Here is a 15,290-nt window from a genome sequence, read left to right as displayed (position 1 = left end):
GTCAATGAATCGCCAAAAATATTTGTCCAGAATGCTAATTAACATCCAAACTGGGAGTCATAAAAACAGACAGACATTTTAGAAGATTAAAATTAAGGACCTCCTGCCGAATTTGATCAAAATTAAGGATTTTTAAGGACAAAAATCGATTCAAAAAAATTTAAGGACTTTTAAGGACCATACGAACCCCGGCAAAGGCTGGTTGTAACTATTTACCTGTGAATCATAAATTTAATTTTGTTGATCCAACAATGGGGACTCACACCCAAAGTGTTGAAAGATTGATGGACTCTTCAAATGGCAAAATAAAAAGCAAAGGGTACAGCGTGACATAAGAGTTACATCTTTCAAAATTCATATGGTGGAAATCCTCCGGGAAAGCTAAACCTTTTGATGTCATATTAAAAGCAATTGCATAGATATGGCAGCCACAAAGTATTGCAAGTAATTTAAACTTGGCCATGAAAAACAAGTAGTACCAAAACTTTAAATATTAACTAGAGTTATGCATAGTTCCAAACTAAAAAATGGATAATATTTGCATGATAAGTTATTTTTTATCTTAAAATGCACTTTTAAACATCCGCAAAATATATGATTGCAACAACTTGCAGGAAATTATAACTGAGGAAATCACAAGAGTGTAAAGTATTTCACATTTAACAAAATAGTATGCCTACAAAGAAAGGTTGCAGTCAGGGCTTTTGTGTACCTGGGATTGGATCTCACTTCATTTTACGGAGAAATGAAAAATATATGGAATAATTTCAACAATATTTAAAAGCATTTGATATGCTGAATTTTTCCAACAAAAAGTATTTTGACTTATCAGTAAATTTAACATTAATTTTACTACATTCGTCTGGCAGAAAACATCACAATTTATTGAATATTTTGAATTATCAAAGTTCAAGTAACTGAAATTTTACTATAAATGTAAGACTGGCTCTTCTCTGTGAAAGAAACTCACCTTTTCATATACATTGAGAAGCCAAGTGCGTAAATCTCCTAGTGGACATAATTCTAGAAGTAAATACATCCTATCTATGTCCAAAGTGAATCCAATAAGTTTGATAATTCTGTTATGCCTTCCAATATCCTGCAGAATAGCTACTTCTTCAAGCAATTGATGCCTTGTAATGCTGTCTGCTATAAGAAAAATACAAAAGTATTAACTCTACATAAGAAAAATCACATAGCAAACTTAAGCATAAAATTCTTTTCCTTTAGAAATATTCTTCAAAATACAACACAAATAATACTTCTTCACTTTTGCTGTTAAAAGACAATGTAGTACTGGATAGATATTATTAGCAAATGCTATAAAAGCAATCCAAAACAGATATATATGAAACACAAAGTTTTTTTACTTCGACTAAGATGGATCGTATAATCCTTCAACTCAGATAGAAGTAAACATAATAATCAAAAATAGAGAAAAAATATGAATATTGTAGTTTATACTAATGCTTATTATTTGAGACAAAATATTGAAAGAACGACAGTATCTGGCAAACCTATGCAAGAGCTCAGTAATACTGTAATAACTTGCATAGGTTTAGTACAAAATTTATCATAATATATACATAATTTAAAGAATAAATGAAAAAAAACTGAAAATGAAGCATTTAATATAAAATTCTGTATCCGATATAAAATTTTATGCAAATACTCATGAGACCCGGAAAATGGAAACACTTTTTTTTAATTTATTGAAGAAGAAAACCAAACACGTATTGAAAAAATCAGTTTAATTGGTCAAGCAGATTTTAAAATCTAAGTATGTTTTATATTATAAGTGATGGAATTCATTACAAAATTGATGCAAAATGCGAAAATTATCAAAAATAACATTTTTTTTTTTTTTTTTTTTTTTTTTTTACAAAATTTCTGTTTTTAAATCAGAAGAGGGATCTTCCCCCGTTTTTAAAGCAATTGACAATTTTTTTAAATCAAATCAATTAAATTTTAATTGATTTAAATCAATTAAAAATTATTTAAGAGATTAAGTATGACAGGAAAGGCTAACATCTTAGCACTACTTGTTGTAGAAAAACAATACTGTGAATGACTTGATTACAAAGAAGATATTACTCAACAATTTTCAAAAATGAAAACTTTAAATTTTTTAAAGGTTAATTAATGACTATACAAATATAACTCAACAAAAGAAGAAGTTCTGAACCAATTTTCAAGTATGCATTATTAGCTGCAACAGCTGGTAGTAATATTAATAAATTAGATAAAAAAATTATGACTAATACATATAGTGTGTTAGTAATGAATTAAATCATTTTTCAAAAGCAGTAAACCCCTCTGAATAACTAACAAAAAGTAACAAGTTTTGAAATTCAGGGAATGCAAAAATGCATGATTGAAAATTAAAGAATTTACATCTACCAGTGCATAGTCTTTAGAGAGTTTGATGTATAAGGAGAAGTAATTTTAATTCTAACAACTGAATACAGGGTACAGTTGGATTGTGAGGTTCTTTTTTACATAACTTCCAAAAAATCTACTAATTAAACCATTTTGCAAAAGCAATAAACCTCTCTGAATAATTAAGAAAAAGTGCCAAGTTTTGAAATTCGGTAAGCAGTGGCATAGCTAGGGTGGGGCAAGGGGGGACATCTGTCCCTGGGCTCAGGCATTCAGGGGGCGGCAAATAGATGTTACAAAATTTTAGAATGAAATTCAGGGAATGCAAAAATGCATGATTAAAAATTAAAGAATTTACATCTCCCAGAATTACATCATCCCATCTTTAGAGAGTTTGATGTATAAGGAGAAGTAATTTTAATTCTAACAACTGAATACAGGGTACAGTTGGATTGTGAAGTTCTTTTTTACATAACTTCCGAAAAATCTGCTAATGAATTAAACCATTTTGCAAAAGCAATAAACCTCTCTGAATAATTACCTGCGAATTGCCAAGTTTTTAAATTCGGTAAGCAGTGGCATAGTTAGGGTGGGGCAAGGGGGGAATCTGTCCCTGGGCTCAGGCATTCAGGGGGCGGCATTAATGTTACAAAATTTTAGAATGAAATGTTTTCCATTCTTGGCACGCAGAAAGGGGCACAAAATCTTCATTTGTCTGCGGTTGCTAAAATCCCTAGCTATGCCTCCGTCAGTAAATGCAAAAATGCAAGATTGAAAATAGAAGAATTTATATCTCCCAGTGCATAGACTTCAGGGAGTTTTGTGTATAAAGAGAAGTAAGTTTAATTCTAACAACTGAATACAAGATACAGTTGGATTGAGGGGCTATTTTTTACATTAACTTCTGAAAAATCTACTGTTTTAAAATTTTATATTCATAAAAATTTATATTAATTTCAGACTTCTACAAAACTGAATTAATTGATATTGGATGTGAACTACAGAATTCATAAAATCTAGGAAAAGGTTTTACTCAACAAGGTGCATTATTTTTCAAACTTACGTCTAAATGTTTTAACCGCTACTGGTTCTTTGTCTTTGCCTTTGTGAAAGATGCCTTTATGAACAATACCAAATGCTCCTTCTCCTAGAGGTTCTAACAACTCAATTTTATTCAGAGGTAATAAGAAAGGAAGCAAATGGGCAGGAACATCAGCAGTACCAGAAGGCTTTGCCACTAACTTTTCCTTGGAATATAAATAATTTTATATAAGTATAAAAAGGAATTCAAAATGTAAGGCATTAATATACTTTGATGCAAGCTCATAAAATCTATTCTTAAATGAAAATATTAAGTTTTCAATAAAGTAGTTCAATAAAGTATGCATAAGCATCTGAACTACATGAAAATTTCTAAAGAGCATCATTACTACTTTAAAATTCTTTAAAATATAAATTATATTAGATAATATATTTCTTTACTAGTAAAAGAAAAACTCTTTGTAGTGTGCCTAGGCTTTCAATATATATTTTTCATACCTTACTTACTTATTTTGCACTGTGTTTGACATCTCAGAAATAATTTCCTCTTCTGATACAAAGAGGAATTTAAATTATTATTATGGTTTAACTTCAGAGATTAAAGTTTTGTGCCCTGATGTACTTACTCAATTAGCCCTATCTTTTTCAGTCCAAAGAGTGTAATAGATCGAGATTGAGGAGAGATTTCAACAAAATCACTAGACTGTACCCATCTGATATTCTTGGATTCACCAAGACTGGGCTGCATAAACTTGTAAATAAGAAAAGGCGATATTTTTGCAGATTGCTAGCTGAGCTATTAAAAACAAGAAAGCAAGATTTTATTCATCTTAATTCGTATTAATATTTGTTTTGAATTTTTCAGTTGGAACATTATAAGTAGACCTTGTGAAATTTAAGAAGCCATTATTTGAAAACTAAGAAAGATTCAGATACAATGGACTTAACCATTCTGGAATCCTACAAGGAGATCTAGATTCCTGCGTCAGGGCTAACCAGGCCTATATGCAATCTAAAGCCTGTGCAACTGCCATGCAGTTACCAAATCCTCAGTAATAACTTTTCCAGCTTTAGGGTTCTCCATGAACAGCAAATGCATAGGTGTTTCCTCTTCATGAGAAATTAGAAACAAAGGTATAACAGCATCTCACTTTGAACTTCAACATCTGGAGAGAAAAAGTAGAATAATAACAGAAAAGAATAGGGGAAAAAGGAAGGTGAGAAGATCACTGGAGTTGCAGGATTATGACTCCCTCTCAACAAGAGGATGATCCCCTAAAACCTAGGGTTCCTTATATCTGCCTCACCCACACTCACAAAGAGTGAGCCCAATGAGAGCTTTAAGTACACCGTTTGTTGTTTATAAATTCCATTATTTTATTTATGGTTAGTATGCTATCTGCCTAACATTAAAGATGCCTTCATGGAGAACTTTCTGAGAAGCATGTTTATTTTAGACAGCATCTTGTATCAGACAGCATCTTGTAAGCATGTTGTATTTACATTACATATAGGCAGAAACCACAAAACTAAACATGAAGCTAGTCCTTTTACCTGGATTCAGACTTAGGTTAAACTACTAACAATCTAACTATTAAACTATCTTCTACAGGATAAGGGAGAGAATGCCCCAGTGCCTCACTGATTCCATATTTCGTTGGTGTGTGACATTACTTTCAGTTAGGGGAAACCATACCCTTTATTGAGACTCATTTGTATCCAATAAACCTGTTTGTATAATATGCACAAATTGCACACTTTTTTGTATACCGACAAATATCCTCAATAAGGTTTAGTTATTCCTTATTCATTACTTCTTTTTCTTTTCTCATATCTTACAACAAACATACATCATGTATCGATTACCAATATATTTTCTCATCTGCAATTTATGCCCAAAATCACAAAATCCCACAACTGTTTTGAGTAGTGCAGCTTGCAATGATGAATGACGAAAAGCAGATAGATATTTAATATGAATTATGTGCTGAAACACTGATGAAATACCAAAAATTTATATATCCATTTAAAAGTAGTTTACTTGGTGATAAATGATGATTACATGAATAAAGATGTAAGTTTGAAAATAAAAGTATTCAAGTAGGGTAGGAAACAGAAGATAAAAAAATTAATTCATATTGGAAGAACTTAAGAGTGAATCTAATTTCGAATATGAAGTTAAAATCATTAAATGAATGTTAAGTGTTAAAAATAATATCATGGGTTAAAAAATAATGTTTATTACTTGATGCTCTGTAATTCTTTAATAAAAAGATGCTATTAAACAATCAGTTTCTTAAAAATAATTCTTAATAAAAATGTGACAGAATTTTTGAAATACTAAAATCAAGTGGTCTCCATTTTTCATAAAACTAAGAAAAAAAAACTCTTCTAAAAAGAAAGTTCTAACTTCATGAGCTTTTTAAGCTACAATGATATTTTTATTCTTACCATTGTTTGAAGTTTGTAACTTTTATTTTTAAATCTGACATAATATGGATTTCTAAAATATAATTTCAGCATTCACAATGTTTAAATAATGGCTGAATGTGATATACAAAAAATGCTACAATATTTTTTAATACAAAATTTGCAGACATTTAGAATTTGTATTTGATTCATAATTATGTGTATGTTTACATACATGACACCAAAAATGGTGCCAGTAAATGATGGATAAATTATCAAACTGTTACCTATATTACATAAGTATAACAAACAATAATTTTACCAGAAATAAAACGATACATTTTAAGTTTGATAATATTAAAGAAAATTATACCTTTTAAAAAACTAATTAAAGCAGTAAATGATGTTGTGTAGTTTATAATATGATAGGAAAATAGTACTAATAATTTTACCTTCACTAGAAGTTTCCTCCTACTTAAAAAGTAAAAACTTCCAGCAATGGTCAGAAGCAAAAATAACACAAGTGGGATATTATACTTAAGTATATCTGTCCAATGTGACATATTCTTAGATTTTAATTCTGAAAATAAAATGAAAGACATGGAATATTTTAAAAGTTTATTATTTTCTTCAATTAACATATCAAAATGAAATCATTAAACAGAAATTCTATAAATTGCAATAATGCAAGTAGTCGAATTTTATATTGGAGCTATATATATACAGTCAAAAGTCGTTAACCCAGACTCGTCAGGACTTCGGCGATTCCGGATTATTGATTTTTCCGGATTATAGATCATCAGTTTAAATCTCGTAAGATGGCATGCAGAAATTATAAAATTAAAAATATGAAACCGTAATTTATGAAATAAAGAACAATTATGATCTAAAGGACAATTATAAATAAATAACAATTATAAATAAATAACAAAATTTACAAAAAAAAAAAGCTTAATATTTATTTGTTTACTTTATTAAACATTTCTTTCAATGTATTATGTTTAAGTTGTTTCGTTTTTTATGTGATAATACATTCTCTTTAATTCTACAAACAGACATAATTTCTTGTTCAGTTACAAAGTTCCGCTGTTCAAGTCCTATAATTGCTGTGTCGAGAATACAGACTAATTTGTCAATCAAAATTTTTTCGCTTTCAATAACCTCTGTGTCACTTTCTTCACTATTGGAAGCGAATTATAATGTTACTGCAGTAGGGTATAAATAGTCTGTTATGCCTGCTGCTTTCCAGGCACTTCTTAACTGTGCATTGAGTTGATAAGACATTTTTTCCCCTTTGCTCCTGTAGTTTTACTGTTCTATTTGAATACTGAGCGAGTATGTTCTTTTGCTTCTTATCGTTATATGATAGCTGAAAGGACATTTACGATTTACTGACTCTTGATTTTCTTTAAGACTGACTGTAACTGAATAGGGCAAATTTTGCTTATCGATTACTGACTCGGTCATTGCCTATCTAACGATTGACGACATGGCTATGGACACTGTCTATTTTAAAGAAATTGAAACACTTTACAATCTTAGAAAGGATATGGAAATTTTCAAATCAAAATTCCCTGAAAACCCCTCATAAGAGGAAACTAAAATGTTAAAATGTTTAGAATCCCAATGCACTCAAACTGAAACCCTAGTTCTTGCGCTTCTCGCAAATAAACAAAGTACAATAGATGCTATTACTAAAAATCTACCATTAATTAGTGGCAAAAAAGATACATGAATTCCAGCACAAACAAAAGAGCGAGAAAGCTATCTGACTCAGAAGATAACCTTCTCTCTACATAACTTTGCAATAAATTCAGTGCACTAAGCATAGATCAAAATCTTGACAATCCTACAGAAAATGAAAAAATGGATGAAACTGACACAAATGATGCATCTTTTGTTAAACCAAATAAATATGCCGGGAAAATCCCATCTTTAGTTATCACTAAAAATATTAATTGGAAAAACTTACGCAAATTCATTAAAGAAATACTTAAGGTAGAAAAAGTAGAAGCCAAAAAAGAGGAGGACAACTAAGTAATTCAAGTTTATGACTCAGAAGATTACAGGAAAATACAGGATTACCTCCAAAAAGAGGCCCTATCATTTCACACTTATTTGTTAAACTCTGAAAAATGCATTCGTGCCATAATAAAAGGATTATCTGACGATATCACAGTGGACGAAATCAAAGAAGACCTTGAATAGCAACAAATCCCAGTTTCAAAAGTTAGACAACTGCAGCAGACCAGAGATGGCACCACTGTATACCTCTCTGTCTTCTACGCCAAAGTGCCTAAGATAGATGAGAGTAAGAAGATATTCCATGTCAGGAAAATTATGGATATCAAAATAAGAGGCTATAAGAGTAGACCGGGACCTACGCAGTGTTTTAACTACCAACGGTACGGTCACTCTCAAAGAACCTGCCACAACCCTTTTAGATGCATGAGATGTCTTGACACTCACAAATCTAAAGAGTGCCCATCTGGACTTAAGAAAAAATTTGTTCCAACCTGTATTCTGTGTCTTGGACCTCACCCAGCATGCAGTGAGGAATGTCCCAAGTGGCCTGGAATTGATGATAACAAATTTAATAAACCAACAAAATTAATGATTCTACTCCAAAAAATGAACAAAATAGCATTACGACTACAGACAGCCAATCAGGAAAAATTTCAACTCCTCTAACTAACCAATCATATGCCGTGGCTGCCGCAGCCCCTCCAAGAAGCAAGAAAACTAATTTTTCTAAAAATATACCTAATAATGTTAAGAATAAAGAAGAAAATGAAGACAACTTTGACGAATTTAAAGATTTCATCATAAATTTACATAATATGTACCTACAAAGTAAAAAAGCAACAGATTCTTCAAGCAGACTAAATATCACCCTCGAGGCTGTAAAGCTTTTCATAAACCACGAACATGATTAATTACAACAGAAATAATTCTACTAAAAATTTAAAACATATCTGTTACACAAAATTCATGTTCTTCAATTATAATGGAATTTACAACCAATTACTAGAACTCAGAGATTACATCTCCAAGAATAAGTTAGACATAGTCATGCTTAACGAAACTCACCTACGTTGCACCGATAAACTGAAAATCCCAAATTTTCACATCTACAGAGCTGACCATCTTCATAATAGAGGTGGTGGAACTGCAATTGCCATAAAAAGTTATCTTAAAAAGCTATGTGTATCCTCTCCCTGCTTTTAATAGCATAGAGGCTTGCATTTGCATTTTACCCTGAAACAATACCATTTATTTAATAGTATCAATTTTTAAACCTCTGCAATCTCATCTTAATACCCAAAACCTGGACGCCATAGTAAATATAGGATTTCCCATACTTATAACGGGGGACTTTAACTGCAAAAATACAGTTTGGAAATCAGAAACAATAACCCTGATGCATTATTCTGTATAATTACTGCCAATTTAAGGATATGAACATCCATGCCCCAAATGCTTCAACTTTTATCTCTTCTTTATATGGATGCAAAGACACCTTTGATCTACTCATTACTGCCAACATTAACCAACAATTGTATCTTTTCACCAATAATGCATTATCCTCAGATGATTTTCCTGCACCAGGGTTCGTACATATTTCTGCACACAGAAATCAAGTACTTTTAAGGACCATTAATGAAAAAAATTAAGGACCTATGAGCAAATGGGAACTGAATAAATTCAATTAAAAATATTATCTATGCCTGAATTTCATACAAATGGTATTATTTAGGATGGTATAAAAGAGATCCCTAAATAGTATGCATTATTACTAAACATGAATTAATTAACATAATTATTAATAAGTTTGAGAATAAAATAAACTTTATGCAATTTATCAAGTATCATTAAATATTTTGCACTTATAATAGTTGGACATATTTGAAGGAAGATAAGTGACTTTTATGTCTTACTAATAGTTAGCTTTATGTTGATTTTTTTTATGTCTCATTTTGTCGCATACTTAGTCAGTCTAGAGGTTTATAGCAGGCATAGATTAAAATGAGAAGTAAGATCATTATCAGCCTGATTCATAACAAAAGACAATGTTGTCACCACTGCTGCTTGTCTAGAGAGAGACCTGCTGATAGGAACAAACTTGAAAGGCCTGATGTAGGCACGGTTGGAAAGTGTTCAAAGTTAGTCAGGCTCTGTTTGATGCAGTTAGTGGCATAGCTTCGTGTAAAGTTCCAAGGTTTGCAACCAAGTTAATATACTTTAAGGTTCCAATAAGCCATTAAATCACCAGAGGTGATAAGTTGTTTTGTATTATTTTAAGTCTCACTAGATGCAAAGAATAAGTTTTACTTGAATTTTTACATTTTTGTGTTTAATATTATGACCACAGTGAGTATTAACAAAGGGCAACAACTCTCTTTAATATGTAGAGAAAATTTTTTAGGGTAAGCAGTTAGTTATAAATAATTAAATTAAGTAATTAAACTTTAGTCATTATGGATTTACATGGCCACTATTAAATTTTATTTTTTAACAATATTTGTTAAAAAAGGCCCTATTAAAATCCCAATCTAATAAAATTTCACAGTTTAAAATACATGTAATTTATGATATTGATTCTTAAATGATATTAGGACACATTAAAAGCTACAAAACATTTATGTTTTATAACAACAACACTCAACAAAATATTTATCCAACATTTTAATTTGAAACCTTCCCAAACATTTTGGCTAGTTTATAATTGATTTCCTTCTCTTTAATCTTTTCTAACAATTAGAGATTTGTGTCAACATGCAAACCAGTGCTCTTGCTAGTTTTTGCATGCCTTATCTCCTAACTTGTCAACCTCTCCACAATATAACTATGAGAGTTTACCTGGTCTGGGAAAAGTTAAATAGTCCAAAACCCCAGACAGACAAACAAATTATTGCTATGTCTGAAAGTAACTGCATTTTCAGACAAAGGTTTAAATAAGCCTCTTATTTAAAAAGAACTTAGAACATAAAGGCATGTTCTGATGCTAAAAAAAATCAATTATAGCTTACAGTGATGTAATTAAACAACAGTTAAATCCAAACTAAAAATGTGGATTAGTGGTCAAAGATTATACAATTTAATTTCAATTTAATTTGGCTTAGTAGCTCTATCATATGAGGAAATAGAAATGGGAAATTATAGTAAAGGCTGAAATCATAAATAATTGGGTAATTTATATAGTAATAACTGCACATATCTTTGAAGAATAATTTTCTTTATGTATTCAGTTTCTTTCTTTAGCGTGTTTCCTTCCTTTTCATTTTAGAATTTAATTAAGGATTTCTGTTATTCTAAAAAACACTAAATGCATTTAGAATGTATAGAAAAAATGGCTAATTTTATTTCTTTAGTAATATGAACATTCAGAAGAAATATGAAATATATATGGTAAAGGCCGGTTACAGAGCTGGTGTGACAGAAGTTTTAGAATTTAGTGACACATCATAAAACAAAATCTAGAAATAGCAAAACTTTTAGAATGTAGAGCAGGCACTGGAAGCAGAATTTAGAAAGATGCTAAGCAGCAGAATTAGGATCCACAGAGATTGCATCAGGTGGGAAAATGCGTAGTGCCAGCTCTGTGTATGATGCAGGAAGACATATTAGATGAATCTTTTGAATTGTAAGTTTTTAATTTCTTTATTAATAAAAAATCCATTTCTATAATACCTGCGCATGTAATAAGATTAGAAGCATTTTTGATATTTTCCACCCTTGTGTCTAGTGAAAAGTAGAGAAAATAAAGAGAAGATAAACATGTTAAGAAAAAGATTCTAGTATCAGGAGTAAACATTCAAATATTATGTTTTCATTGTTCTTCCAGACATTCTCCAAAAAGTAAGAAATTCATCGCTAACTTTCCATAAAATACATCCTTTATTTGTTGATACCATGGAGACATTTATCATTTTGTCACATATTTCTCAAATCTTCTAGAATCATGGGTCTTTTATTAATAAATTTTGCCTTCAGATCTTGCTAAACTTTCCAAGCTGCAATGTCTAAAATACTAAAGAAAAATCATCCTTACCAATTCTGTGACAGCAAACAGCCAGAAATATTTTGGAAAAAAAAAAAAAAAAAAAAAAAAAAGAGGGGAAAAAGTGTAAAATTAATTTTACAGAGAAAACTGAAGCATATTCCGAGAATTTTGAATATTCTGAGACAATTACATGGAAAAAAACTCTTACTATGAAAAAATTAAAAAGACTTTTTAATTAAATGCATAGCTAATTTTGCTTTTGCTAAGAGCTGTTTCATAAATTGTGCTTTATAGCATTAAACCTTGTTTATTTTTCAGATTCAAAATATCTTATAATAAGTTGCCAAAATGAAACTTTATACTATGACAGTGAAAAATAAAAATGTTTTATTTTAATGTTATTTTTTAAATATAATTTCAATATATTACCATTATTTTAATGAAATTTATCAATGTTTAAAAAAAATTGTCGAAAAATTCTCAGATCTCTGAATTAAAAATTTTCCATACAAATTGATCTTAAAATCACCAAAATGTTGATAAGTCGCCAAATTTTGAATCGTTTAATAAAAGAATTCACATCTCCAAAAAAGTTGTTTAAGAGCTCTTTATTAGAAAAAATGAATTTCAAAATGCTTATGTTTCACTTCTTGCTTGAAACTCGAGTATCCCATCATTTATATTAGAAATAGAAACAAATAACCCATGAACCCATTCAAAAGATAACCATATATGTCAGTGAATCGCCAAAAATATTCTTCCAAAATGCTAATTCACGCTCAAAATGGCAGTCATAAAACAGACAGAAATTTCAGATGATTAAAATTAAGGATCTTCTGCTGATTTTGGCCAAAATTAAGGACTTTTAAGGACCAAAAATCAATTCCAAAAAAATCTCTAAGGACTTTTAAGGACTCTTAAGAACCGTACGAACCCTGCTGTACGTTTTACCTTTTATGGGTTAAGCTATTGACTTCCTCCACTTAATAGCAAAATAAATTGGGAAGACTTCAGTTACCTTACACAAGAGGACACTATTATCAATAGAAACTTAAATACCCCTCAAGATATTGAAGATACAATAGAGAAATTTACTAATAACATTCACGAAGCACTTAAGCCTAAATCTGCCATTCACCCTGAAAAATTCACCTTCTGAGCGCACATCCTTTAACAAGAAAAAAGAAAAGAACAGGCTGAAAAACATTTATCATAGAATGTTAAGACTCATTCAATAAACTCAACTTCAATCAAGCTAACAGAACTGTAAATAATCTGATCAAAGAATATAAAGATGACAGTTGGAACAACTTTATAAGCAGTCTCTCACATACAAATAGTTTGGACAGTTTGGAAAATTGCTAAAGCTATTAAAAGAAATAATAATGATATCAAACCTATTACTGTTAATAATCAAGTATTTACCAATCCTAAAGATATTGCAAATGCTTTTGCCAATGCATATGAAAAACAATTCACTGTCAATTATTTTGTTAATGCAAATGATTTGACAGTGATTGACCACGTGACTCAGCAGTTAGAAGAACTTAAGAATCAGACCAACCCATCCACCTCTCCCAAAGGAAATTACAGAATTAATAAGAAAATTAAAACCAAGGAAAGCATCAGGATTTGATCAAATTAGCAATAAGACCATTCAAAATTTTCCAAGAAAAGCCATCCTTCAACTTTATTACATCTTCAATGCTTGCCTACAATGCTCCTAAGCAATGGAAGCATGCCATTATAATAGTCTTAAAGAAACCTGGGAAAAACGGAACTTCCAACTCAGATTACATACCCATCAGTTTGCATTTAGCAATTGGGAAAATTATTTCAGAAATTGGTTATCAACAGACTTACAAAATTCGCAGAAGACAACTATATAATTAAGGAACATCAGTTTGGATTCAGGCATGGATTTAATCTACCCACCAAGTGACTCGTGTCACAGAAATTATCGGTGAGGCCTTCAATAAAAAAGAAACGGTTGCTGGCATCTTTATTGATATCGAGAAAGCATTTGATAAGGTTTGGCACCCAAGCCTCCTTATCAAACTTATCGGCAACAATTTTCCACCTGGACTAATCCTTCCAATTCCTAGTGTTTTGATAAACAGAACTTTTCAAGTTCATATTAAGAATGAACTCTCAAATATCAGTTATATGAATGCAGATGTCCCTCAGAGCTCGAATTTTTCGTCTTTTCTCTTTAGTATGTATATAAACGATCTTCCTAGCCACAAAGATGCCTGCCATTCTCAGCAAGTCCCTCAACCCTAAAAGAGCTGTTCAAAACTTACAAAATGCAATAGATTATATTTTCCCATAATTCAGTGCATGGAAAATTAAAATTAACGAAAGCAAATCAACTACAGTTTATTTTCAAAAGAATCCTAGAAGACATCTCAATAGTATTATCATCAATAACATCCCTATCTCCCAATGAAAAATGCATCAAGTATTTAGGAGTTTATCTCTACCAAAAACTCACATTCAAAGATCACGTTGAAAATACATGCAAAAAAACTAATCAAGCAATAGGAAGTGTTTATGTACTCATAGAAAAAAATCCTAACCTTAGTTTAGCAACAAAAAGAGTAATTTATCTTCAGGCAATACATCCCATTCTTCTTTATACATCTCCAGCTTAGGCTGCTACTTCAAGAACTCCACAAAAATTCAAAAGATTCAAAACAAGCCAATTCGAATAAATACAAATGCACCCTGGTTTATGAAGAATAGCACCTTTACTTGCATGACTTGAAAATCAAACTAACAGATTTAGAAATTTTAAAATTATCTCATAACTTCTTTACAAAGTACGACAATCATCCTGAAAATATTATTAAAAAACTCGGAAATTATGATTACACAGTAGAACAATGCCACAAAAGACCCTGTACTATTCATCACAATAGTTGGTGGTAATTGTATATATATTTTTTGTTCTTTACTTATTTACCAAGTTTTATTTTAATATTATTTTTACTTTTCATCTTACTGCATTACTTTATAAAGCGCTACGGACTTTTTCCCTGCCAAAGTAGGTATAAACTTTGGTGTGTATATAGTTTTATTCTTATGAACCGTTTTCTACTGTGATAAACTATGCTATTTCATCATATAATCACTTGCCAATAATTGCTTATCCAAAGAACAGTATGAAAAGTTTTTCAAAAATGCCTCTAGATGCAACGTACAAGAGATGGCGCCACCGGAGCACCAGTCTACTAAGAAGCTTTTCATTTCCAAAAACAGATGGGGCCACATGAGCACCCTCATATCTTCTAAGTTTACTTATCTCAACAGATGGCGGCACTGGAACCTCCATTAAAAATCTCCTTGTTCTAGCACAGTACGTGTACAAGTACTTTCTATTTTAGTGGATTCAACTCCCTTGAATCTCAAGATTTAAAAAAGTCAAAAATAATATATTGGTAAAGGCCGCAATAGG

At 30.7% G+C, this 15,290-nt stretch overlaps 1 protein-coding gene across 7 annotated transcripts in view; it reads right to left on the bottom strand.

The window, feature by feature from the left end:
* The window catches only part of LOC118181410 (tyrosine-protein kinase receptor torso-like), a 108,370-nt gene that overhangs the window by 43,125 nt on the left and 49,955 nt on the right, over nt 1–15,290 (bottom strand). For 6 of the 7 annotated variants that reach the window (XM_085812815.1, XM_035350538.2, XM_035350542.2 and 3 more), the window contains 3 exons: nt 6,282–6,409; nt 3,443–3,626; nt 971–1,149 (listed from right to left, as the gene is read on the bottom strand). In XM_085812815.1, coding sequence (XP_085668941.1) covers nt 971–1,149; nt 3,443–3,626; nt 6,282–6,409 — 491 coding nt within the window. The remainder of the gene's footprint in view (nt 1–970; nt 1,150–3,442; nt 3,627–6,281; nt 6,410–15,290) is intronic. The other variant, XM_085812816.1, reaches the window with a different exon arrangement.

This window comes from Stegodyphus dumicola, chromosome 3, assembly GCF_044657685.1.
Source record: "Stegodyphus dumicola isolate Sdum_Otavi_A_Nest chromosome 3, ASM4465768v1".
Taxonomy (NCBI): Eukaryota; Metazoa; Arthropoda; class Arachnida; order Araneae; family Eresidae; genus Stegodyphus; species Stegodyphus dumicola.
The sequence above is the reverse complement of the archived record's forward strand: the minus strand, read 5'-3'. Positions and strand labels throughout refer to the sequence as shown.